The sequence below is a fragment of the Macaca fascicularis genome, chromosome 18 (genome assembly GCF_037993035.2).
Source record: "Macaca fascicularis isolate 582-1 chromosome 18, T2T-MFA8v1.1".
Classification (NCBI taxonomy): Eukaryota; Metazoa; Chordata; class Mammalia; order Primates; family Cercopithecidae; genus Macaca; species Macaca fascicularis.
This window is the reverse complement of record NC_088392.1, coordinates 71503172-71529228: the sequence shown is the minus strand read 5'-3', so window position 1 is coordinate 71529228 and position 26057 is coordinate 71503172. Positions and strand designations below refer to the sequence as shown.

The following is a 26057-nucleotide window of genomic DNA, read 5'->3' as shown; positions in this document are numbered from 1 at the left end:
GTCGTCGTACACAGCTAACCCAGCGCTGAGCCAGGTGCTGTCTCTTAGGAGCCACAGCAATAGAGAAATGACATTTTAGACACAGTTTCTCCTCTCTTATTTCCCACCCTGACTTTGACCCATTTTCGGTATGAAAAGGTCTTGCTGGGACCAGAGCAGGCTGTGCTAAAGCAGTAATTCTCAGTTATGGAAGAAGAGTAGTAGACCTTTTGCCTTGTGGAGGTTCAGAGAAGTCCTTGGAACTCCAAAATACTGTTCAGGCGGTGGCTCCCTCAGTGTTGTTAGCTGTGCCTGGCACAGGGTGGGCTGTGTCTAACACCACGGGAACCATCCTGCCTCTTGCTGGGATTCCGAGACACTAGTTGTTGTTCTGTAAATTTTTAAATTGTTTCAAACTGTATGTTTTCAGCTGATTTTCTTTATTCTTATGCTTTTTAAAAAGGCAAAACTGAAGCTCCATGATGGCCCAAATGATGTTGTGTTTAGTATTACAACCCAGTATCAAGGCACCTGTCGCTGTGCAGGGACCATTTACCTGTGGAACTGGAATGACAAGATCATCATTTCTGATATTGATGGGACAATAACCAAGTAAGCTCAATCCTTCGGGTGGGTGGCTGGGAGCAGCCCCGTGTCCAGGGAGGGGCAGGCAGTGCGTGGTGGGGAGTTCCTCACCTGGGGCTCGAAGCCCTCAGCCAAGGCATTTTATAAGCCATATGCCCTGAGGCGTCCCCAGTATCGTCCACATGGGGTTATTTTTTTGCATGGAGGAGATGGTGAGGGTGCATAACAAATGTCAAAAATCACTTTTGGAAAGATTTAGTTATTTGGTTTCAATTCTGATATGAAAACAAAGAAGCCCCTTGACATTAGGGTAGAGGAAAAGAGAACGTGTGGTGGTCAGTTACCTCCGAACACACGCATCTGGTTCTCATGAGACTGCACTTTCAGAAGCACCTCAGTGGGTGCACTTGCATGGGACGGCCTTGCAGTTGCTTGAAGCTGTGATTAAACCCCTTTCAAGAGTGTCCCACCACCAGTTAGTTATTGGCAGCTGATAGTCAACCAAATCGGAAAACACTGTATGTGTTTGATTCCTGATACCTTTTTCCTGTTTCTGCTGTCTTAGGTCGGATGCTTTGGGACAGATTCTCCCACAGCTGGGCAAAGACTGGACTCACCAGGGTATAGCAAAGCTCTACCATTCCATCAATGAGTAGGTACCTCCCCACATGTTAACTCGCTCTGGTGAGCTGGAAGCTTGCTTTAAGAACAGTAGAACAATGGTGTAAGTCTTCAGTCCACACAAGCCATGTGTTTATGCTGAAGCACCCCGTCTTCCTCACTCCTTTCCTGTTGATGGTGTGGGAGCCGTGTGCACCTGGCATTGACATCGAACCATGTGTCTTACCTGTGTCATCTCAGTTAATTCTCATGGTGCTGTGTTTCAGGCACTGCCTAGATCTATAACTAGAACAATAGTTATTTTTTTAGCTAGAATTTAACAAGATAGCTGATTTTCATTTTTGGTTTATTTTCTGGGTATTTTAAAATCGTATTTCTTTTTTTTGAGATGGAGTTTTGCCCTTGTCACCCAGGCTGAAGTGCGACGGTGTGACCTTGGCTCACCGCAGTCTCTGCCTCCCAGGTTCAAGTGATTCTCCTGCCTCAGTCTCCTGAGTAGCTGGGATTACAGGCACGTAATTTTGTATTAGTGCGGATGGGGTTTCATCATGTTGGTCAGGCTGGTCTCGAACTCCCAACCTCAGGTGATACCCCCGCTTCGGCCTCCCAAAGTGCTGGGATTACAGGCATGAGCTACCGCACCCAGCCTTAAAATTGTATTTCTTTGAGTAGATAGTGCACGCATGCATGGGGGAAATAGTTCTTGCATGGACTGCTCTATCTTGTGGCACCCTTTGCGGGGAAGATAGCAGTGCCATGGCCTTTGTGGGTTCTTAATACATACATTACATTGATCTGAAGAATCTCAGTGTCTTCAGCATTAGTTGAGAATGCCATAATAGGAAAATTACGAGTATGTCAGTTACCTGGGTATAATTTTGCTTCTTGTCTGATGGAGTGGTTTGCATCTTGCACATTGCCTTTATAAATAAGATCCCCTGTATTTTTTTCTTTACAGTGTGTAATTTAAAGATAGTCCAAGGTTTTTTCTGTCCTCTAATCTGGTTTTCATGGACTAGATGCCGAACATTTTATATCAGTACTTAGAAATTTAACATAATCCTTAGTTGCCTGTACATCCATTTTTTTCCCACGTTTTCCATGGAAAGCTGAAACCTCTATAATCCTAAGCAGTTTCCTACTAAATTTGAGAATTTGGTTTTCACAGTAAACGAGAGGAACTTTATTTGGATCTTTTAAAAGAAAAGCGTGGGCCAGGCATGGTGGCTCACACCTGTAATTCCCAGCACTTTGGGAGGCTGAGGTGGGCAGATCACCTGAGGTTAGGAGCTCAAGACCAACTTAGCCAACGTGGTGAAACCCTGTATCTACTAATAAATATAAACGTTAGCCGGGCATGGTGTCACATGCCTGTAATCCCAGATACTTGGGAGGCTGAGGCAGGAGAATTGCTTGAATCCGGGAGGCGGAGCTTGCGGTGAGCCGAGATGGCACCACAGCACTCCAACCTGGGTAACAGAGTGAGACAAAACAAAAAAGAAAAAAGTATCAGGGTTTTTTGTTTATTGTTTTTCCTCTTAACCAGAACATGTGGGCTAACAGGGTGTATTTTCTTTCAGGAACGGCTACAAGTTTCTGTACTGCTCGGCCCGTGCCATTGGCATGGCCGACATGACCCGTGGCTACCTGCACTGGGTCAATGACAAGGGCACGATCTTGCCCCGGGGCCCCCTGATGCTATCCCCCAGCAGTTTGTTCTCCGCCTTCCACAGGTACCTTTCCGGCAGGCAACTTGCTGCCCCACATGCTGGGCCCAAGGTGGGGGGATGTATGGGAACAGATGTCAGATGTTGGAGCTGCCAGGCCTCTCCCAGTTCTTTGGTTCCTGGCGGTGTCCTACCACATAACTGCTCACCTGCCATGTGGTGGGCCTGGTGAAGAAAGGTTCTAGAAACTGTCAAGTTTTCTCCTTCCCTAAACTTCCACTCAAATTTTCATAGTTATTAGACTGGCAAATAAGGAGAAGGAAAGATTCCAGTTACAAAGGATTGAAGAAATTGGGTGGTTGTGAGCACTAAAATTTTTTTTAGAACCACTCACTGGGGAAAAACGACCATTTTGAGATTGGTGATTGTATTTGTATTTTTTTCTTAGAGAAGTGATAGAAAAGAAACCAGAGAAGTTCAAAATTGAGTGTCTAAATGATATCAAGAATCTGTTTGCCCCGTCCAAGCAGCCGTTCTATGCTGCCTTTGGAAACCGTCCAAATGTGAGTATCGCCTGGGCTCTGAGTTCTGATACGGGTGAAATTTAGAGGGATGTACTTTGTGGGGCATAGCCATCTCCCAATTCTCAAAGCAGTTTTGTAAGCAAAATGACGTGTCTTTTCTGCTGGCTCAGTTTTCACTTGACCTGTTCCAAATATCTGTAGCAACTGGGGAGGTCCTGTAGGTGCAGATCTGCCCCAGAATTTATACGAAGGATGCTTTTCCATCATTTCTGCGGCTGCCATTCCATATCCTCAGGCAGCTCCGGCTCCTCTTCTAAGCAGTTCTAAGCTGCGTCCTTAGATCACCCCAGAGCCAGGGTCAGTGCTGGCCCTTTGCTAACACTTCCCAACCTGCCTACCTTCCGCAGGGCCATCGGGCCTCAGGTGAGCAGATGTGGCTTCCCTGGCCTTTTCTGTACCAGGGCCCCTGGCCTCCCTTTGGTGGCTGCCCAAGTTATCTGACTCTCCAAGCACCACTCTGTAGTTTATGTTTGTCTAAAGCTCAGTTTCGGTGGCAACGGCAGTGTGCCGCCTCCACACGTTTTCTGTCGAGTCTGTGTGTGCAGCGCTGCTGGCTCACAAGGAGCCTGAGAAGCACCTCCTGAGTTCTCCTCCCTGGAATCTGCTTGCTATTTTCTTCTGCAGGATGTCTATGCCTACACACAAGTTGGAGTTCCAGACTGTAGAATATTCACCGTGAACCCCAAGGGTGAATTAATACAAGAAAGAACCAAAGGAAACAAGTCATCGTAAGTACATTCTCAGCTCTCAGCCCAGTGCCCTGCAGCCAGGGGTGCAACTGGGGACAGACCCTGTCCCTTTCCCCCCGATCGATCCTTGAGATCAGGCCCCAATCAAAGGATCACTACATCTCTGGGTATCGCTCTTTCACAATAACTATTCGAGGGGTCCCTGGTTCTCCTAGACTTGTAAGAGGGAGTTTGAGCCCTGGGATGGGACTGGGGCCTGCCTCTGAACCTGCCCGTCTGAGCAATCTGAGTGACAGCTTCACAGCCCCCTGTCTTGTGCCTTTGACCGATCTTGAAGTGATAGCCTGTGCCTCTTCCCCAACCCTTCTCTTAGGTATCACAGGCTGAGTGAGCTTGTGGAGCATGTGTTCCCCCTTCTCAGTAAGGAGCAGAATTCTGCTTTTCCCTGCCCGGAGTTCAGCTCCTTCTGCTACTGGCGAGACCCGATCCCTGAAGTGGACCTGGATGACCTGTCCTGAGGCGGCACCTCAGTGGGTGGGCAGGGCTCGGTCCCCCTCCCCACAGCAAGGGAAGGTGGCTGGCTCTTCTGCTGACCTCGGATACCAGCCTTCCCCAGCGGGGACAGGCGCTCCTGGAGCTGGTCCCACCACCCTCCTTTGCCTTCCCAGGCTGGCTGCTGAGGCTCGGCAGGTCTGCAGCTCAGCAACTGGAAGGAGAAGGGAGGAACTGGGCTGGGGCTGGAGGCCTGGGATCCCTCCTCCGTGGGTTGCTACACGTTTCCTGCTGTGAGCTAGGGGCTACTTCCATTGCATCATTTTAAAGGAAGAGAAAAGCAGCTAAAAAAGAGTGGACCAAACCACTGCACACAGGGCAGTGTTACAGTTTCCACTGGGCAGTTGAGGTGGCTTCTCTAACTGGGGCTGTCAGGGTCCCTGAACTGCTGCAGGCCCAGTCAGTGATGCTGGCTGAAGCTGCCTGTGCACGTTTCTTCTCTGGGCGCCTCATTTCCTGCTACACTGAAGAAGTCAGCGGCTCCAGTGGGCCAAGTTGGGCAGGACCCCCACCCCCCATAGGGCCCATGCACCAGAGCCACTGAGCCCAGTCCCATAAACCTGGCCCTCTTTGGGGAAAGATCCCCACAGAGCATCCTCCTCTCATCTGTGACGACTCCACGAGCCCTTTATTTCTTAGACCCCACCAGAAGAACAGGTGTCACAGGTATATATTTGATGTCTGTAATAACAGTGGGAAGGTGGGTCTTAAGGAAAACCAAACTCCCCCCACCCCCCCCAAACAACTCTGCTTTTAGGAGACCTCAGAAATGCAGATAGGCAGTTGAGTGGGTCCTGGAAAGAGCGCTGGATCCCTCTGCTTGCTGCCTGGTGCGGGCCTTTGGAAAACGTCTTGCTTTGGGACAGGACTTGTAAAATTCCGTGATTCAGATTTGTCAGGGAAGCACAGTGAAGCTGCTTAAAGGCACTGGCTAGCAGTGTGTGACTTTGGCTTTTGGAATCACGCCCTGTAATCGGGCCCGTGAAAACCGTGTCCAAGAGGGATCTTGGAGCTCCTATGGAGCAGACTGACCCCGAGCAGTGTCCCCAGCCCAGCCCTGAGAGACCCCATGGGGACACAGGTGCCTGTGTATTTTCACTAAAATATCCATGGTAGCTCCATTTACTGATGCGGTTGTAATGAGCTCACATCACATCTGAAGAGATGGCACTAGGGAAAGGTGTGCCATAAGCTGCTCTAGAGCTTTTGGTATGCTGAGTGTTGACAGAGCTGCACTGTAAAATCGAGAGAACTGGCAGGAGCCCAGAACCAACCCCAGGTCTTGGTCTCCATGGGCAAGAACACAGGACGTGGTGGTTCCTGAGCAGAGAGGGATCTGCAGATCCAGGCTTGGTGCTCGGGGTGGTCTCATGGCCAACTCTTCATGCCCCTGCCGTTCTAGTGCAACCTCTACATGTTTTAGTTTGCTTCACCTAAAATAATGCTGATCTAGAGATAGAGAAAATAGGGGTGGATATTTTTCCAGATTGGAGAGTTGAAAGTCCCTGACTGATTTCAGCCATTTTTCCTAGTGCTGTTGGATGCAGAGACAGTGTTGAAATCCCCTAAACACAGTTCTCAGTGGCAAAACCTAGGAAGGCTCACGTTCCCAGAGAAGGGACCACATGAGCCTTCTCCCATGCAAAGCTTCCCCCAGTTTAAATAGTTCACAAGGACTATTTGTTTAATGAGTTTATTTATGTACAGTAGGTTAGGGATCCTGGGTTCTGTTTATATGAAGTTCTACCCAGTTTGTGAATTAAAATTCTAGTACAGCAGCCATGCAGCCACCTTATTTCATAGCTGCCATCTGTGTGTCCTCTTGACTGCCTTCTATTTAGAGGAAGAATGAGAGCTTTATGTGCTTAACTGAGCTTACAGTAGGACTTCTTTGCATATGTATGGTACTGAAAAATCAATATACATCTTTAATCCTTTTTAGGTTGTCCTTTAAAGAGTTTTTGACTAGTTTCTTTTTCTTGACAGTTCTTCTCTTTGGACACATGGGCCTTCTTAGAGGGTTCAGTCTAGGCCCCGGCTCTCCTGGCCCTGTGTTGAGGGTAGCTGGTCCCTCTGTCCCTGTGTCTGCTAGCACTAGACTTTGTTGCTACACAGATTGATCCAGTGGGTACATAGGCTAATTAATGTGAGTCTTTTTCCTTGTTAAAAGGAGTCCCTCTTGCTGAAAGTACATGATTACTATTGCTGTAGTGTTAGGAAAGTATTAAGTTTGTGCTGAAAATCCATTGCCATTTGGTACAAATGCCATTTGTTCTTTCTGTGAAAGAGATGCCCTCGAGTGTGTTTGTACACAAACCCTTAGGATGGTGAGTTGAAGCATCACCCTCACGCTATCTTCAGTGACGGGTGACAGCTCAGGGAGATGGCAGGCAGATTGGGCTCTTAAGTCATTATTCTCTGTTACTCCATTGGTGAAGTGGCCCTTTCCCTCTTTGCAGTTCAGTCTAAGTCTCGTAATCTGCTTTGCTGTCTGTGTGCTGAGGCTCGTCCTGTGTGAGTTGCTGTCTGCCTCTTGTCCGGCTGTGAGGTGCTCGTGTAGACCTGGAGCATGCAGGCTGCCTCCATGTTTGGGTGCTGTGTTGCGTTTTGCTCTGTCTAAAAACATCTGCATAGTTTTCAGCTGGAAAAAGAAAAAACTTAAAAATGGGATGTCCTAAAATGAAAGCTGCTCAAAGTCACAGAACAAGCGAGGGACAAAGGAGATAGAATGACTGGGAAGTGCTGGCCCTGAATAGCCCCTGTGACTGGGCCCTGCACACAGCCCTTCCACAGTTGGCACTGTGGGTGCAGGCCAAACCTTTAAAGAACAAACAAAGTCGGCTCTGTCACTTTTTGCAAATTGGCAAAAACGGACATCCAGGGAGTTTCATGTTTATCATCCTATGATGTTTTCCCATGTTTTTGAGCTTCCGGGGTTTAATAAAATTGGTTAAAAATTGAGTCTTTTCCTGAAGTGCTCTTTCCAGGTGAAAACTACTCTTTTGGTTTTGTTTGAAAGAAAGAAAGGGAGGGGAAACTTTGCTCTTTTAATAATTATGTTCAGCCTATGATGAAGTATTTGATTATTAGACAGCAACATCACTAATAAGTTTTAAGTTGTCCAAAGTTAATTGTAAACATCAGTACAGTACTCTTAGTTACAGTAAAGCAATTGTCGCAAGATGAATGGCTCATATTTTGGTGCAGTGTTTGATGTTCAAAACAAAATGTTACAACAATAAACGAACATACACTGAATGCATTCGGCTCTTTTCTTCAGGGGACATTGAAACCATCTTTTTAGATTCTTGCCAGAAATTGGTAATTTCCATAAATTAGTATCTTGATCATTGCTGACACTTAAATTTGTCTACAGGAGGAGCTCCTTTTTGTTGCTTATTCTTAAAACCTGGCTCCAGAAGTACAGCTACACTCCCAGGAACTAACCTCTTGCTTTGTACCTTCTGCCAGGAAGTGACCCATCCTATGTGACTTGTGCTGTGGTCTCGCGGCTGTCCAGGAGGCTGTGTTTACCTCCTATCCCTAAGCCCTTGAATTCCCTGGGAGTCCTGTCCAGGGCCCCTGGACACCCCACCTTTCCTTAAACCGTTCCTCAGGGTGGATACGATTTAGCAATCAATCCTGATGTTTCCATCACAGAGTCAGAGGGAACTTTGATCAAAACCACATCTCATCTATTATTTAAATACTGACCTTTTGTCCTCTCAGATTGCTGAACCCTGCATCCCAAAGGCCCTCGACAGGAGCGTGTGTTCAGGATGGAAACGTTTTGCATTTCATGCCTCCCCGCCATGACGTGATGGCAACCATGGGTCTTTAGGAACACAAAAGAAGAGCTCAGGGAAATTGGTTACAAAGGAAATGGTCTTTACCCAGAGTAGCTTTGAGGGCTTCAGGGGAGCAGTGGACTTTGCATCCCTGAGCTCTGAGGATGTGCCTGTGCGTGGCTTCCTTCTGTTGTGCCCTGCACCCACTGGAGTTGGCGTGTGTCCTTCCTTTTTCCTTCCCGTTTATAGGATGGTATAAGGAAAATACACATTTATGTTTGAAAAGGGGCTGTGGTGTGGATATGTGCAAAGCTGGGTTTCCAAGCTACAGGCATGAGCTTCAGTGACTCCAATCACAAATACTCCCTTGTCAAGCTGCAAATACATAAATTGTGAGAAAATTAGTCATCTGGGAAAGCTAGATTAACATGCCAACCAGGAAGTAATTTCAAATGCAGTTTAAGGTTTGCATTTATTGACGATACCATTTTGTTTTTAATCATGTAAATGAGGCCATTTGACAGTGTTACCTGGAGGTGAGGAGGGGATGTCACAGTCGTCTACTTAAGAAGTGTCCTGACCTTTTCTCAGCAACAACTTGATATCAGAAGTTGTGAACTTGGCTGGGCGTGGTGGCTCACACCTGTAATCCCAGCACTTTTGGGAGGCCGAAGTGGACAGATTGCCTGAGCTCAGGAGCTCGCAACCAGCCTGGGCAACACGGTGAAACCCGTCTCTGCTAAAATACACAAAATTAACCGAGCGTAACGGCATGCACCTGTAGTCCCAACTACTCGGGAGGCTGAGGTAGGAGAATTGCTTGAACCCAGGAGGCAGAGGTTGCACTGAGCCGAGATCACACCACTGCACTCCAGCCTGGGCAACAGAGTGAGACCCCATCTCAAAAGAAAAAAAAAAAAGTAGTGAACTTGTTCCCGATTATGTCTCAGGGTTTGGTATGCCTCTGACTCCCAGGCATGCTACTTCAGGGGTGATGACTTGAAGGGCTGCTCCGAACCCCACAGCCTTAAGCTCAGCTGACCTTGTTCTGCTGCCTGTACAAAAAGACAGCCTTTCCCTTTCTAAAGACGTCTCCTAAGGGGGGCCAGGATCCAGCTGTCATCCTGCTTTATCTCAAAGTAGAGGCAGGCTCCAGCCGTGATGAGGCGTATTCAGTTTTGCCCGTCTTGAATACACAGAGCTGAGATTCACCTTTGTTGGTGAGTAGAAACGCACTGACAGGAGGACTGGGTTTTACCCGATGTTCCAGACCCTTCTGCGGAGTAGGGAAAGCAACAGGTAGTCACCACCCACCTTCTGCCTGGGCCCTGCCCCTGCAGCTCTTGAGCACGTCCCCTTGGGCGCTGAGTGCGGTCTTTTCAAAAGGAGCGTGAGGGGAGAGGGCGATGGCTCGTGGCGGCTGGGTTGTCCTGAAGACACTGCTACACTGGGGCTTTTTCCATGAGTCATTCCTAGGACAGCCAAGGATACTCTGACAGCTCCCTTGAGCCAGTTCCCCAGCTGTGGTAACGGGGTGAGATGCCATTCTGCTTCCCGCTCCTGGACAAAGAGATCCAAATTTTAAATAGTAAAATGGCAAGTCTTTAGTTCTTGCTCATATCTTACCTAGCTGTGGCTGGGGGAATAAATAAATAGGAACTCTGAAGTGTCCAGTGGCCACTCTGTAAATTCATTTGCAAACAATTCTTAAAGCATTTTTTACAGCGTAAGATCATCTTCTGGGCCAAGGAAACTGCAGCTCTTGTTTCTACTGTCCAAACCTTTCCCCAGGGGGACTTGATTAACCAGTAGGTTTTACCAACCTGATCCACAGAGACTACCTTGAACTGAGGGTGCTGAGAGGTCTCTGTGGCCACTGGTGACAGATCAATACTCCTGGGCCTCCCCTCAGTGGAGGCGTCTCGCTGTGTGACGATGCCGTGTTCTCAGATGGGCTCAGCTGTCAGCGTGTGGCCAGCGTTAGGTTGAGCCTCCTGCTGCTTAGAAACCCGAGCGCTGGGCGAGCTGTGGCTGCTGGAGAGTGGTGCAGTGAAGCAGCAGGGATTCCGTTAGCCTGGGCAGCTGCTGTGGGGTCTGAGTGCAGCATCCCCAGAGGAGCCGCTCCAGCTGCAGATCACATGGGGCCTTGACCTCTGTGCACATCTGGTCCGTCTTCACAAGCCAGAAACAAAACCCAAGTGTACAGCTTGAATGCGAAGGGGTAACAGTTTTGTAGCTGAGATTAATGTTATTCAGGATTACTTTCTGTAGCCCTTTTTGAAACAAATTTCTACAGTTTGCTTTTTAGCAACAATTCCTGATCCGGAAGGCACCACACTTAACAAAAGTAACTGGAAATGGCTTTACCTCTTTATTGACACTCCCTGTCTTTGCACTTAAATTGTACATGTCATTTAAGGAGCCCGACAACCTTTGGGAACAGTTTCTAACGTATCCCCATTTGCAGCTGAGCCAAGGCCCGAGTGAGCAGGTAAGTCCCAGGCAGCAATGGTGAACCAAGCGTGGAACAGCCCACACTAAAGTCAGGGTCTGTGTGCGGCGGCGCGGGCCACTTCGGCCCTTCAGTGTTTCAACTTCTGCGTGCAGTGTCCAGACAGCCAGCTGGCCACAGTGCTGCCCTGCAGTAAAGCCAGCCACAGTGACCAGCTCTCCCCTGCCTCCCTCCTCCCAGCCCACAGTCAGACGGAGCCTCTGGCAAGCTCAGACCCAGTCCAGGGCCCTGGGTCTGAGCTTGCCAGAGTGTAGATACAGGTGAAGGCCTTTCCAAGTCTTCCAGTTGTCCAGTTAGTGACAGAAAAGTCAGTGGCCACATTCACCATGTGCCTCACGCTTCGCAGCCTGGCCGGATGCAGTAAGGCATGGTGGCCTCAACAGCGAGGGAAGGCCTTTATGTTAGGGACAGGTGGTGGGACATAGGCGGAAAACTCTAGCCCCGTGCTTCCATTACATACAAAACCAAATATATTAAAGCTTTAGAGTTTTTACAACTATCTTTCCCCTGACCTCTCCCCAGCCACCTTAGAGGTGGGAAAGGAAAGGATATAAGAAAACCCCACTAAATGTGGAGTACATTTCGTCAAAGTCTGTGTGAGCCAACTTGCCCCCAGTCACCACGACGTTGACTGCATCTCCCGCCTTCAAGTGCACGATGAGGTGGAATGCCCCCGGGCCCCCGCAGGTGTGCAAAGCCCCTGGGGGGCGGTGGTACTCCAGGAACTCTCTCCTGTACCCAGCGGTATGCAGCTGGGCCACGCTGGCGTTGGAGACCGATAGCACTGCTTCCACATAGGCGTCTCTCTCGGGGGTGAGGGTGGCTGTGATCAGGTAGCGCCCATCGTAAGGAGCCGTGAAGACACCTGCGGGGAGAAAGTCACAGCCGTTGCCATGGCAGTAAGTGGCCCCCCAGTGATTAACCTGGGCCTGGGAGATGAGCCATCTCTGTCTTCCCATGGCAGCCGGCTGCCCACCTCAGCTGCTTTTTATGCTCATCCCCTACAGCTTACCAGTGCTGCAGAGGCCACCTTAGCCCACACCACTTTTTGCCACGGACCTAAGAATGCCTCTTGGAGCATTTCTCCCTTATTAGAAGCACCTAAGGGCTAAAGTCAGCCTCAGAGCTTGGCCGCTGGGCAGAATATCCATGAGGCAGGGCCAATGAAAACGAAGCTTGCCATCAACCCAGGGAGAGGCAGACACAGCACCATGTAACCCCAGGGCCGTGCCAGGCTCTTCCTATAAGAGGCCCATTCTCCCCGCACTGGGCAATGGCCAGAAGTGAGCACTGATACTTAGCCCATGACCCACACATTCTGGGCCTGGGGTGGGAAAGGAAGTGGTGGCCAAAGGTGAGGAAGGTGGAAAGATCTGTACATGTCACTATTTGCTAAGCAGAAGCAGCTGTAGGTGACCCCACAGCTAGGAGAGTCAGTGCCAACACCAAATGCTGGCAGGAATGGCCATCACTCACGGGCTCCGCAGTGGACACCAGACCTTGCCACTGACCACAAGCCAAGAGTGGACATAAAACAGAGGGCCCAGGAGCTAAAAAGAGTAGTAGTGTGCATTCGTGGTGGCTCACGCCTGTAATCCCAGCACTTTGGGAGGCCAAGGTGGGCAGATCACCTGAGGTCAGGAGTTTGAGACCAGCCTGGCCAATATGGGTAACCCCATCTCTACTAAAAATACAAAAAATATTTAGACGGGCATGGTGGTGTGCACCTGTAGTCCCAGCTACTCGGGAGGCTGAGGCATGAGAATCCCTTGAATCCACGTGGCGGAGGTTGCGGTGAGCCGAGATGGCACCACTGCACTCCAGCCTGGGCGACAAAGCAAGACTCTGCCTCAAACAAACAAAAAAAAAGTGGTTCTCAGGGACCCAGGCCTTCAGTCTGCTCTGGAGGACAGAAGAGGCCCGGCTACCCAGTCCCTTTCCCAACTTTGAACAGCAAGTAACAGGGCTTTTCAGAGGCTTCCTAAGGCACCTGGCCCTGAGGCCAGCGCCAGCCCTGGCATTTTAGGTGTGGCCTTCACCTTTGTTCAGAGTCGCCTGTGGTGAAGCCTCAGTTCACCCAGAATTTCCTTTCTGCACGTGCTCCATGCAAGACAAGAGGGAGCTCTGGGAATGCGAGACTGTAGGTCACGGTCCCTGCCTGCAAGCACCACCCGACCTGTCCAAGCAGATGAGCCATCCCTATGGCCAAGGCAGTGCAGAGTGACCTGGGGAGGGTGACCTTGTTACAGTCAGGCAGATGGAAGCAGGGCAGGAGAGCCCCTACCCCAACTAGGAATGTCAGGCAACCATCAGATGATGGTCCCGCAATTGTTAACTGTCTCTCTAAATTAATGACTGGTCGCAGCCAGCACCACAAAGGCAGTCGCAAGACAAAACCTGAAGCTGGTAATGAGCGGCTTCCCTGTAAGATCTCTGGAGTTGGGCGATGAAGCTCATGCATGCGCATTAAGAGGCAAAAATGACGTTTAAATGGTGTTTAACTGCTGTGTGACCTCCTGGGAGCACTTGACTGGTATGGGAAGAACATGTCACGTGGGCACGCACACAACTCCAGGAAACACCGCACACGCCCCCTCTCAGGCGCTGGCAGGCCACTGTGCATGTGGACGGCTCCCCAAGGAAAGAATCAGGAAAGGGACGCAGCCCCCCAGAAGCATGCCAATGTATAAGACCCCAAGTCACTGGTCAGACCGCACTTGAATCTCTCGTCACCCACCCGGCCATCTTACGAGTGTACTTTCCTGCTCTAAAACTTGCCTGTCTCACTCTGCCTCATGCCCCTTGGTCAGATTCTTTCTTCTGAGGCGGCAAGCACTGAGACTCATATGGATTCCCCTTCACGGACGTACTGATCCCAAAGGCCACTGCCACTCTGAGCAGAGGCCTGGAGGCCTGCGGGGCCCGGAGGAAGCTACACGGCGGGGGAAAGTCAGCAGCGTTCCTCTCGCCCTGACCTGCCTTACATGCCGAGCTTCAGCCTCATCAGCCCGGGGCACTCATCATTCATTTCTCTTGAGTTCTGCAGGTAACTTAGGCTTGCTAACCTAACAGTTAAGAGCCACTGCCTAAGGACAGATGGGATTTAGCCAGACAGTGACCAGACAGGGCAAATGTGAGGCTGGGGGTGGCTAAAAACTACCAAGAAGGAAACCAAGTCTCCCTCCCTCCCAGTAGCTTATGAGTGTCAAGGCCTCCCTGAAATCCACTGCCCCGCCCCGCCCCGCTCCAGGAGGCCCTGTTCACAGTACGGAAGCAGAACAGCGACTGCTGAGGGCAGAGAGAGGTCAGGAAAGACCCCGGGCCAGGGGGACCTCCCCACACCTGCCTGGGCTTCTGTCCTGATGGGCCCAGGCACCCCTGGGCCCTGCTTTCCTTGAAGCTGCCCTCGGTCTGGGCAGAGCAGCCCAGCCCAGGTGGACGCTGATGGACACAGAACTCAGAGGTAAACTCCACACCCATGATCCTTGGGACCCCCAGAAACAACCTGGGGCAGGGGGACCCGCCAGGCACCGCAGGTAGACTCAGGCTCCCAGCTGAAGGGACCGTGTGGCGGAGCATGCAGCCCTCTGGGGAGCGCAGTCCTTCTTTGGCTCTGTTCATAAACCAGGAGACCCTGAGGGAGCCTCCTGCTTGTCGGCCCAGGGTGTCAGGACGACTGTCGGAGCCCGAGAGAGACAGGCACAACGGTGGCTATCAGAGGTGGCCAGGGCATGGTGGGCTATGCTGGCAGAGCCCTCGTAACTGCCATAAAAAATGAACAGCAACCCCAGTGGTGAACACTGAGGACTGGCGTGTTGACCTCACCACTAGAAAATGTTACACACCCATGCAGCCTGCAGCCCTCGAGCCGGGAAACGTACTACGTGAAAGCCCAGAGTGGGGCAGAGGAGTGCAGGCCCACTCAGGCATCTGCTCCCTGAGCCCACGGGACCCTGGAAACCAGCCAGCCATGGTGGGTCCCACCTGCAACGGAGTAGGAGGAGGACACAGTACCAGTTCCCTTCACTCACTCACCCGTGCTGGGGTTGTAAACGTCCCCGTCGTTCACCAGCACTTTGTTAAAGAGGACAACGCCCCCATCGCTGGGGAAAGGCTTCTGGGTGAGGCCCGCAGAAAAAGACACCAGAGAAGGCACCGGAGCTCCTGGAGCAGAGAAAGGATGGAATGCATTGACCTGGATGCTTCTGTCCTCTAGCGGGAGGGCCTGGAAAACTGAAGCCTACGTGTCAGGCCCATTTTATTTCACCCAAAGTGGTGAAGCAAACTCCTCACGCCCGAGAGCCAGAGGGTTCCTGTCTGAGATCAGCAGGCAGGACAGCTGAGGAATCTGAGAAAATGGACAGGCTCTTGTTAGGAGGGTGTGTGTGAGGCTGGGCATGTAAGCATATGGATGGGTGGGTGTGTGTGTGTGTGTGTGTGTGTGTGTGTGTGTGTGTGTGTGTGTGTGTGCACGCACACTCGTGAGCACACGTGTTAGGAGGCCAGGCCAGGCAGTGGGTGCATCATCATCTAGGGAGCTGCTTCCTAATAAATCAATAAAACCTGGAGCCCCAGGAAGCTCATCAGGACCACACAAGGGCAGAGGCCCACCCAGTGATCCCCTTGGGAAACTCAATGAGCTGGGATGATGGAGGAAGGAAGATTCCTCGTCTTGGGCCTGACTCTGGCCCTCTTTTGGGAGCAAACCTTGGGGAATTTAGTCCACTGTAGTCAGCTGAGGGCTGTCCCAGTGCTGGTGGGTGGGGAAGGGCTGGGCCCAGGCTTGATCTGTGCTAATAGCTTGGAGGGAGGAGGCAGGAAATGCAGAGGAGGGGCAGAGGCCACCAAGGAGACCGCTCCTCCTGCCCCTGGTCTCTCAGCAGACGTACCTGGGGAAGCTACAGGAGGTGACCTTGGGTATCCTGAAAAACAAAAAGGAAATGGCATGTCAAACAAGATCCTAAGCACCAGCTCCTTGTTCTGAGCCCTCTTTTTTCTCCTTGCTCCTCCGTCACAAGTTCAAATCGAGTCTTCACTATTAAAGAGACATAGAACAAGGGCACCCACTGTCACTGCCCTCCTAGAAGCAGGGGTACATTTGTGCCAGCCTGTCCCTGCTTCCTCGCTAGCCCATTTATCCCTGGCAGGGAAGAGGGCACTGAGGGCAAGCTGGCTGCAGGAAAGAAAGAGATGGGTGCTGCAGCCTTGAAGACTTCTCTGCGACTGAGAGAGTCACACAAGCCAGCTAACATTTGCCCTCTAGCAGTGTTATCTGTTCAAGAGCTTTGGCTTCAGCTAGACTGAACACAGTCCTTATCAAATGGAGGCATGGATGGGTGGGTGCATAAGTGCAAGGACAAATAGATGAGTGGATACATGCAGGGAAGAGTGCACAGCTTGATGCGTGGAGGGATGTGCACATGCATGGGTGGGTGGATAGATATGTGCATGGATACATGGGTGCGTGGGTCCCTGGGGTGCCCCAGCCTCTGCATATGAGGATGCATATGTGGGTGGATGGATAGATGCACAGATTGGTGGATGGATGTGTTGATGGGTGGATACATGGATAGATATGTGGGTGGGTGGATGGGTGGGTGGATGGAAGGGATGCACAGATAGATGTATGGGTGAGTGCTGCATGCATGCAAGGGTGCATGGATGGATGAATGAGTGAACAAATAGCCCAAGACAGCCTAAGCATCCATGATACATGGAACTAACAGAAGATAAGTGTTATCTTGGAAAACACAGGACATCTGCCTAAGAGCTGTGATCCCTGCAGCTCAGGTGTCTTAGAAGGAATAGAAAAAAGAGAGCTGGTGAGAGAAAATGTCTTCTTGTCTTCTCAGCAGTGACCCGGCCTTCCAGACAGCCATGGGCATCAGGGGCCACGGGTGCACCAGGCTATCACTGATGGGGAACGACGCCAGCCCTGCCAGTGTCTGCATGTCCCTGATGGTCAGGCCTGGTCAGACTCAGAGGGGACTGGTTTGCATTGTTCTATGCATGTATCTATGGCAGGTGACATGATCTGCCGCATTCAGGGTCATCTGTTTATCTGTTATAGCCACAAATCTCAGTTTCCTCATCTGTAAAACAACACTGGCTTCATGGTGCAGCTGGGAGGGGTGCAGGAGATCCGGTTGCGGTTCAGTCCCTGGCTCGTGGTGGGAATCCCACAAATGCTCACTTCCTTCTGCTCCTGTCTGTACTGTGACACCACCCCCACTGTCACCATCACAGTAATGGTGTGGACATTCACAACTCATGGGGAGCACTTCCCAGTGGGGCACTGAACTGGGCTTTCTCCATCCTCACAGTAACCCTCTGAGGTCCTGCACTCTCCTCATTTTGTGGTTGAAGGAAGCTCAGAGAGCTCAGGAAGCTGCCCCGAGTCCCAAAGCCTGTGGTTGACAGCCCTCCTGCCTAGCCAGGCTGCTGTGCCACCTGCTTTGCTACTACCCAAGCTCCCAATACCCTTGTGGCTTCCAAGATCCTTCCTGCTGGGAATCAGTGAGCTGCCATGTGGCACTGGTACTCCAGCCGGCCGGGCCATTCTAAGTAAGGACGACTGCACTGTCCCTGAGGCGCCCCAGCCTCCGCGTGCTGGATTGGCATGAGTGATCCCTCAGGCCTCGGCATCCCTCCAAAGCTGCACTTCTGAACTTGTCCCCTGAAGGCTGGACCCCGGCCCGCCGAGCCCCTCAGCAGACCCCGAGGCTCAGGTGGAAGGTCTGGACGAGCCCCGCACTTCTCCCCATGCTCCTCCCCGCGCAGCCCTGGGCCTCACCTGGTGCGCCCGCAAAGCCTTCCGCGCTGGGGACGGTCCCGCTCCCGGTGTGGCCGTCCACACCCCGCGGCAGGCCCCGCCCCGACACGCCCGCGCCTGCGGGAGGCCCGGCCTGGCCCGTCTCCATGATGACCCCGGTGGAGCCCGGCAGCTGGGGCCGCGCGGTCCGGCCGGGCCAGGCGGGCAGGGGCGGCCTCTCCTCGGGGGGCCGCGGCTGCAGGGGCCGCTGGGGCAGGACGGGCCGCTGGGGCAGGACCGGCCGCTGGCCCGCGGGCGGCCGTCGCGCAGGGTCCTCCGGGGTTGCGGGGCCGCTGGGCCTTGGCGGGGTGGGCTCGGGCTGCGGCGGCTCCTTGGGGGTCTCTGCGGGTGGCGGGGGCGAGGGTGCCTCCGAGGGCTCCTCCGCTGGGCGTCGGGGAAAAGAAAAAAACACACGGGATTAGGAAACCTCAGCTCTGAACGCCCCGTCTGGGTCCCCTCCATGAGCCCCGGCGAGTGGGGTCCCCGTGAGGACTCCGTGGCCACCCCCGCGACATCACGCTAGCAGGACACGCGGGCGTCCGCCTGCATCTTCGAGGGCGCCGTGGGTCACCCGGGAGCCGCCAGGGACCCCTGCCCAGGGCTGGGGGGTTTCCAGCCTCTCCTGCGTAGACGGCTGCACTCTCCAAACCGGTTTGGCTCCCGCACCCAACAATTCCCGGTTTCACAGCGCGCGGACACCATGGGTGCATCGCAAAGGGCTGAAGGGGACCTGATGCCACCGGCCCCCTCAGTGTCTGAACCACGCTCCCCCCAGGGTCCCCGGCCTCTCCCGCCAGCTGCAGAGGGCTCAGGCTCCACGGGGGCCACAGCCACAGCGCCCACGTCGCCAGCCGATTCGCATTTCCCAGTCCTCTTGGGAAGCAGCCGGAAGCTGCCGCCCTTTCCTCCTTTGAATTCGTTCCTGGAACTAGCCCTCCAGGAAGCCCCTCCCGACCGTCCACAGGACGCCTAAAAATACCCGGGTCTGGCTGAGGAACCGCTGGCAAAGCAACGCCATCCCCCCGCCCCCATCAGTCTGGTGCCCACAATGCCCAGAGCTCCAAAGCCCAGCGATTAGGACCCAACAAAAATCAGTGACTGCATCTTGACCTGATGTCCAGTTTTGTTTTAAAACTCACTAAGCGGGCCAGGCGCAGTGGCTCAGCCTGTAATCCCAGCACTTTGGGAGGCCGAGGCGGGGGGATCACTTGAGCCCCCAAATTCGAGACCAGCCTGACCAAGATGGCGAAACCTCATCTCTGCCAAATATACCAAAAAAAAAAAAAAAAAAAATTAACGTGGTGTAGTGGAGCACACCTGCAATCCCAGCTACTCCGGAGGCTGAGGCAGGAAAATCACTTGAACCCAAGAGGTGGAGGTTGCAGTGAGCCGAGATAGCACCACTGCACTCCAGCCTCACTAAGCTGGGGAGAAGGGCAGTGCAGGTGGTTAATGGGTTCAAATATAGTTAGACAGAATTAATAAGATCTAGTATTTGATAGCACAACAGGGTGACTGCAGTCAGCAATTATCTTTTGCACATTTTTAAATAAAAGAGTAGAATTGGAATGTTTGTAAAGAAATGATAAATGCTTGGGTAATAGATACCCCATTACCCTGATTATTACACACTGCATACCTGTATCAAAATACCTCATATACCCTATACATATATACATCTACTCTGTACACATAACTAAAAATTTTAAAAATAAAACTAAGATAAATATGGCAGATCAAATACATGCCCCCCCCCCCCCACCCACAAAGGCAGGTTTGCCAGAACACCCTGAGAGAGGTGGTTTCTCCAACAGCCTTTCCTAACCAATGTTCCAGAAGAGAAGCCCAAGAGAAAACAATTTGAGTGATTACTTTCTCTATTTTCCCTCAGGATGATACAGAGCTAATTCCATTCTAGATATAGAGAAGTTAGTTCATTCCGTACAATAGAATGGCATCAGGGTTTACATCTCTTTGGAACCCTGGTTGAAAAAGGCTGGGTTAGACAGAGAAACTGAGGCAGGGGGATTGAAAACCATGGAGATACCAGCTACAGTGGAAGACAGGAGTAAGACACCAGTCTAAAAACACGAAGTGAAAGTCTGCTCCCTAAATAAGGAGACTCACAGTCCCCATCCTCTGTTAAGCTCCCAGCCACTTGCTTATACCTCTAGCTGGAGATAGAAGGATTCTTCAAATTGACCCTATAATGATGCCCACAGTCATGAAACTCTATCTAGTGTCTCCCCATTAAATGTGAACCAAAGTCAAAATCACCTGACATAGGAGGAAAGCTGCCAGTGTGAACGACAGGGACCAAAGCAAGCCACACCAACTAATGAAAAGGAACTCTAAAGAGACAGACACAGTGCAAGAAAATAAACACATACTACCCTCAGAGAAGCAGAAGACACTGCATCCAAGATGCAAGAATTGTTTGCCATACAAAAGGGATAGTCAGAGAATAAGGGTGAGCCCTTGCTGATTAAAAAGGCACTTGCCAAAATCAGATTTCAATGAAAGGGGCTGGTAGACAAAAATCAAGGAAATCTTTCAGAAGATAGAAGATGATGACAAAATGATGAACAATAGGAAGGAAATCATAAGAAAATTAAAGGGTCAACCTAGGAAGTCCTTCCAGAAAAAGAGAGATCAGAAAAACTGGTATGTAGGGGTAATGGAGTGGTAAGGAGAGAATTATCAAATAAACACACAACTTCCCAGAACTGAAGGAAATGAAAGACCCCAGCACAATTATTGAATAAAAGGAATAAACCAAGCCACATTCAGAACAGTGAAGATAAAAAGGAGATATTACAAACTTTAAGGGAAAAAAATATAAAAATTGCAAATCAGGAAGGCATTACCAGGCTTCTCAACAGTATTGGAAACTAGAAGAGAAGGGAACAATGTCAAATATTGATAGAATATAATGGTCAACCTTGAATTCTATACCCAGCAAAAATACCCATCAATTTCAAGAGAAGAATAAAGATATTTTTAGACAGGCAATACTTTAAAAATTTTAAAATGCTATGTCTCAAGCACCCTTTCTTAAAAAGGTATTGGGAAATGTGCACTGCTGAAACAAGGGAGTAAAATGAAAAAGCAACAGAGAGTAAAGAAAGCGGAGAGAGGTTAAAGACATTTCTAGGATAGTAGTGAAGGCAGGCTCAGATTGAAAGCCTTATTGCAAAAGTCTAGAGAATAACCAGTCCGGGTTAGATCAGAAAGAACAAGAATTCCAGGAAGGAGGTCAATTTTTTAAAAAATAGAACTGACAAATGATCTGATACTTTTTATGATATAGAAAATTGTATTAAGAGGCTGTTGAAGGGTAGGAAGACTCCAAAATAGACACATAGGGTATAAGCAACACGTAGGAGAAAAGTAAAAAGGAAAGTAACACAATCTTAGAGAGCTATTGAGCTCAGCATAGCATAGACATTGCATATTGACTGTAGGATAACTGTTGGGAATTGGGAGGAAGGGGAGTCAATACACAATGTCTAAAGCTGATAAATCAATTTAGAAATACAGAGGTAAGTACCAAAGAAAAGAAACAGCTGGAAGAGTTACATGTGGCTGCCTCTGGGGCGTGGGAAGAAGGATGGGGAAGGGGGCAGGAGAGCTGGTTTTCATTATGAGCTTCTCAGTGTTATTTTACTTATTTTTATAAAATATAATTGTAGAAGACACTGAGGGCCTGTTTCTGACCTTTCCCCTCTAATCCAAGCACACTTGAGTCAACTCCTCATCTTCCTTTTCTTTCCTCCTCCTCTCTGGACACTGTCTCCCCAGCTCAGAAGCTGGCCTGCCTCCAGGGCACACGCCTCTGCCTGAGCCCCACCCACCCTTCCATGCTCTTCTTGGATCGGCTCCATCTGACATCACTGCTCTCTCTTCTCAACCTCTCTTTCCTTCCTCCCCCACTAGTTTCTTCCTTTCAGCCCAAGCATATGTCTCTCCATTCAAAACTCAGGGGGAAACAATTTTCCTCTGTCCTTCAACCATCGATAAGTTACAGTCAGCAAAGCATCTTAAAATGGCAAAGCACAGGCCACCCAAACTGGCCCTTATTTTCTTCCCTGTCCCCACCAACCCTTCAAATCACCCTTTGCCTCTGAAATCCACCCTTGTTCTCCCTCATCCAGGCACACGGAGTCCTATTTTACTCTTCCTTCTCCTTTGGTCACCCCCTCCCAATCTTTCACACACAAATTTGTTGCTAGGCCCAGCTGATTCTAATTTTGAAATATCGCTTGGATCCTTCATTCACACCTTTTCCAGAATGCTCTTTAGAAAGCATTCTCATCATATTATTTTCTGCTCAAAAATCTTCCATTGTTCTCCACTTCTCGTAAAAATCAGACTGACTGTCCTCGGCCTGACATTCTGAGCCCCTGCCTCCTTTGGCTGCCATCAGTATGCTCACTGGTACCCAGCTCTCATGTGACTTCCCTGGCTTCGTGCCTTTGCCATGTGCACCCCTGAAATGGCCTCTTCCAGCACCCTCACTGGAAGCACCCTCACAACGGCACCCACTCCTGAAGTCCCAGTTCAAAACCACCTCTTCCATGAAGCCTTCTTGGATTGGTCCAGCAGGCTTGAACAGTCCTGCCTCTGCACCAGGAAGCAACATGGACCTTTGGGGGCTCTTTCTGTGGTTCAGACCTTTCCTCTCTGGCTGACTGATGAGTACTTGAGCATCTTAATTCTCTGCCATCCCCAGGGCCTTGCACAAGGCCTGGTAACTGGCACTGAACAATTTAAGTATTGGGTGAATAAAAGAAGGCTGAGCCTATCTATGACAGGCACTGTGGGCTATGCACCCTAATTCCAGCCAGCCATTAGATGCCAGCCATTTGGGAACCCTAATTTTGCCAAAAATAATTGCCATTCTGGGGTCCTAACAAGGCAGTTCTGATACATATAGGACAGTGATCATTCTGTCTTTTACTATAATCCATTTTAACATATCCATTACTCCCTCAACACCCAGACTTGTTGCACTAGTGGAAGGCAGAGGAAAAAGAATGAACTAGATACTGCTTGAGCCAAATATCCTCAGTGGGTCTCCTTGGGGAGTCTGTGCATGAGTGCCGTGGACAGCTGAAGGCTCTAAAGCAGCCCGCCACATCACAGCAGAGACAGGCATGAAAAAGCGACGTCTCATTCGGATGGGTGCCCCCCGCCCTGGCCTCTCCCAGCTCCGGCTCAGTCCACAGCATCACGTGGGGTGCCGAACGCACACATTTATGACCAAGTCTTAACAAAGGCTGGATAGCACTCTGCTCATTCTGGAAAGAGACCTCTCCAGCAGCCGACTGCTTTCTGAACTGAACATGTGTTTCTAATTCAAGAACGGACCATTTGAAATGAATTCTTCATAAGAGCCAAGGGTTGCTCCTCATGTGTTTTAACTCCTGAGGAATGATAGGGACAGACCAGCCACACCACACCAGGCCTGCCTGATGCCCTGCACGGGTCGGGTAGGGTCACAGCCTCACCATGGGTGAACCTGACATGTAGGGATTGAAGGCCATTCCCTCTCCTCGAAAGCTCCTATTGAAAGTCAATTTCAAAACCAAACATCAATTTCAACTTTTACTAAAACAAAGACTTTCCTAAGAAAATCCCCAATAATTCATGGGCTGATGTGCCAAAAAACAAGTGTCTTCCCCCTGAACTAACACCCTCGCTCATTAAGGAGTCAGGGGTTGCCTCCTGTCTCCAGGAAGCCCTGCTTTCTGCAAGAGCCCTGAGCAGCTGGGCTGCAGGAGGAGACCTGGGGAAAGTTCTTGGCAACTAAGGGGTGTCTTGTCACAGAGCAGAGGCTGTTGGAGAAAGCCTGGCCTTAGCTGTTAGAGCCTGTGGCTGAGACTTGGCTGTGGGGAAGCCACTGAAACCTTGTCCATGCAACGGGCTCAACCTGCAGTGCCCTCCTGTCATCCAGGCAGAAATTGATGCCAATCAGATGAAGCAATGGATGCGGGTATGCCCCGCTAATGCCCCACTATTTGTAAAACCCTGTGCAAATGTTAAGTGTAATTCATCAGAAGTCCAGTGAAGGTGAAATCTGATCTCCCTGCCATCCAAAAGGTATACCTGCTGACCAAATGCTGAAACTGGAGAAGTGTTTTAAAGATGCTGATCAAGACTTCAGACTTAAAAAAAAAAAAAAAAAAAAAAAGCATCAAAGTGCTGACATACAGAAAGCTAAGTGGATGGACGGAAGATGCTTTCACAGTTGACTGCTCCGCTGAGTGGCAAAGCTCTAGTTCCTGGGAAATAACCCCCATACCATCACGGACTGAAGCATGAGAAATGCTGGACTCATCAGAAAATTCAGAGAAACTGTGGCTTGTGGTGCTGAATGGGTGCGGGGTGAGCTTAGACAAACGGGCTTTTTCGAAGCAACAGTTGTTGGTCTTCCCTGAAGAACAGGAGGGCAGGCCACCAAGCTGGCTGACAAGTAGGCATGCAAAAGGATCCCTGGAGCTGAGAAGGCAAACTTGCATTCCCTGGAATAGTTCTACTCCAAGTCAATAGCCATCTCAATGCTGCTTTTGAGCTGGGCACTGTGGCTCATGCCTACAATCCCAGTACTTTAGGAGGCTGCAATGGGAGGATCGCTTGAGGCCAGGAGTTCAAGACCAGCACTTTCAACATAACCAGACTCTGTCTTGATAAAAAAAAAAAAACTTTAAAAATTACCTGGGCATGGTAATTTGTGCCTGCAGTTCTGGTTATTCAGAAGACTGATGCAGGAGGATAGCATGAGCCCAGGAGTTCAAGGCTATAATCACACCACTGTACTCCAGCCTGGGCAACAGAGCAAGACCCTATCTCAAAAATAAATAAGTAAATAAATAAATAAATAAATAAATAAATGCTGTTTTTGAATTTGGTTTGAATGAAGAAAAAAAAAAAAAAAAAACCACTCTTGAGCTTGTAAGAGGGAGCACTGTTGGTTGCACTGCAGAAGGTACCATATTGACACCAAAATGGTAAGAATCCAGACCTAACAATGTGAAACCAGTAGGACAGGGCTAAATACAGAATATGGGTCTAAATGTCTGCAAAGTACAAACTAGTGAATGTTGAAATATAAATACAGCTTTAGTCATGTATGCTAGAATCCGTGGCAATACATTTGAGCTGGAAAGTAATTTGCTATCACGGAACCCCAACAGAGAAGGCACTCACCCAGCTGAGCATCAGCAGCACTTGGAATTTTTAAATTTGTTTTAGAAATTCACAAGCTAGGCCAGGCGCGGTGGCTCATTTCTGCAATGCCAGCACTTTGGGAAGCTGAGGTGGGTGGATCACCTGAGGTCAGGAGTTTGAAACCAGCCTAGTCAACATGGTGAAACCCTGTCTCTACTAAAAATACAAAATTAGTGGGGTATGGTGGCAGGCGCCTTTAATCCCAGCTGGAGGTTGAGGCAGGAGAATTGCTTGAACCCAGGAGGCAGAGGTTGCAGTGAGCCGAGATTGTGCCACTGCACGCCAGCCAGGGCAACAGAGCAAGACTCCATCTGGAAAAAAAAAAAATAGCGAGAAAGAAATTCACAAGCTGATTCTAAAATTTACATGGGAGTGCATAGGAGGGACTACACTGCTTGATTTTAAGACTCACTATAAAGCTACACAAATAAGCTACCAGGAGAGACCTCAAAAACTGGAACAGAATCAAGTCTGTAAGTGGGCTCACACAAAACTGACTTCTCCTGGTGCAGTGTCAAAGTCAGTGGTTCATTCTGTGTCCTCCCTCCCCGCTACCTCCTCTTTGTTTTTGGGCGCAGCTTACCTGAGATGGGCAGATCCCACTGCCTCTGGGGTAGCCTGCCTTCAATTTCCAGGACTAGAGCCAGCAGTTTTTTTAGTCACAAATTTAATTACAAATTCCTGGGCCTCACCTCATCCCTGCTGAACAGCGATCTCCTGAGTAAGCCCAGGAGTTCCTTTTTTGTTGTTGTTTTTTTGTTTTTTGTTTTTGTTTTTTTTTTTTTAAGATCCCAGAGGCATTTATGCACGCAGCTCTGGGAAAGCTCTGTTCTCAGAACACTGCAGCTCTAAGTTCAAGGCTAAGATGCAGAAAAGCAGCTGCGGTTTATACAAACCGAAGAGCATTGTAGAAACCTGGTGCCCACAGGATAAAGGGGGCGAGTTGTCAGGAGTTCCCTATGGCCTGAATATAAGCAATTTATTGAGCCTTTATATGTTTATAAAACCCTAAGTCCATCATGCTGCCTTGGGCCTAAAC

At 50.0% G+C, this 26057-nt stretch overlaps 2 protein-coding genes across 18 annotated transcripts in view; one reads left to right on the top strand and one right to left on the bottom strand.

Moving 5' to 3' along the window:
• The window catches only part of LPIN2 (lipin 2), a 127755-nt gene that overhangs the window by 98270 nt on the left and 3428 nt on the right, over positions 1-26057 (top strand). For 11 of the 13 annotated variants that reach the window (XM_015440130.3, XM_005587093.5, XM_065534064.2 and 8 more), the window contains 6 exons: positions 443-591; positions 1130-1216; positions 2766-2918; positions 3301-3415; positions 4061-4164; positions 4499-7935. In XM_015440130.3, the coding sequence (XP_015295616.2) occupies positions 443-591; positions 1130-1216; positions 2766-2918; positions 3301-3415; positions 4061-4164; positions 4499-4643 (753 nt within the window). In that variant the 3' untranslated portion in view covers positions 4644-7935. Of the gene's footprint in view, positions 1-442; positions 592-1129; positions 1217-2765; positions 2919-3300; positions 3416-4060; positions 4165-4498; positions 7936-26057 lie in introns of those variants that run through there. The other 2 variants (XM_074022760.1, XM_065534070.2) reach the window with 1 other exon arrangement.
• The window catches only part of EMILIN2 (elastin microfibril interfacer 2), a 62639-nt gene continuing 45490 nt past the window's right edge, over positions 8909-26057 (bottom strand). For 3 of the 5 annotated variants that reach the window (XM_005587088.5, XM_045377734.3, XM_074022759.1), the window contains 4 exons: positions 17771-18172; positions 15867-15899; positions 15013-15141; positions 8909-11842 (listed from right to left, as the gene is read on the bottom strand). In XM_005587088.5, coding sequence (XP_005587145.3) covers positions 11505-11842; positions 15013-15141; positions 15867-15899; positions 17771-18172 — 902 coding nt within the window. In that variant the 3' untranslated portion in view covers positions 8909-11504. The remainder of the gene's footprint in view (positions 11843-15012; positions 15142-15866; positions 15900-17770; positions 18173-26057) is intronic. The other 2 variants (XR_010582916.2, XR_010582917.2) reach the window with 2 other exon arrangements.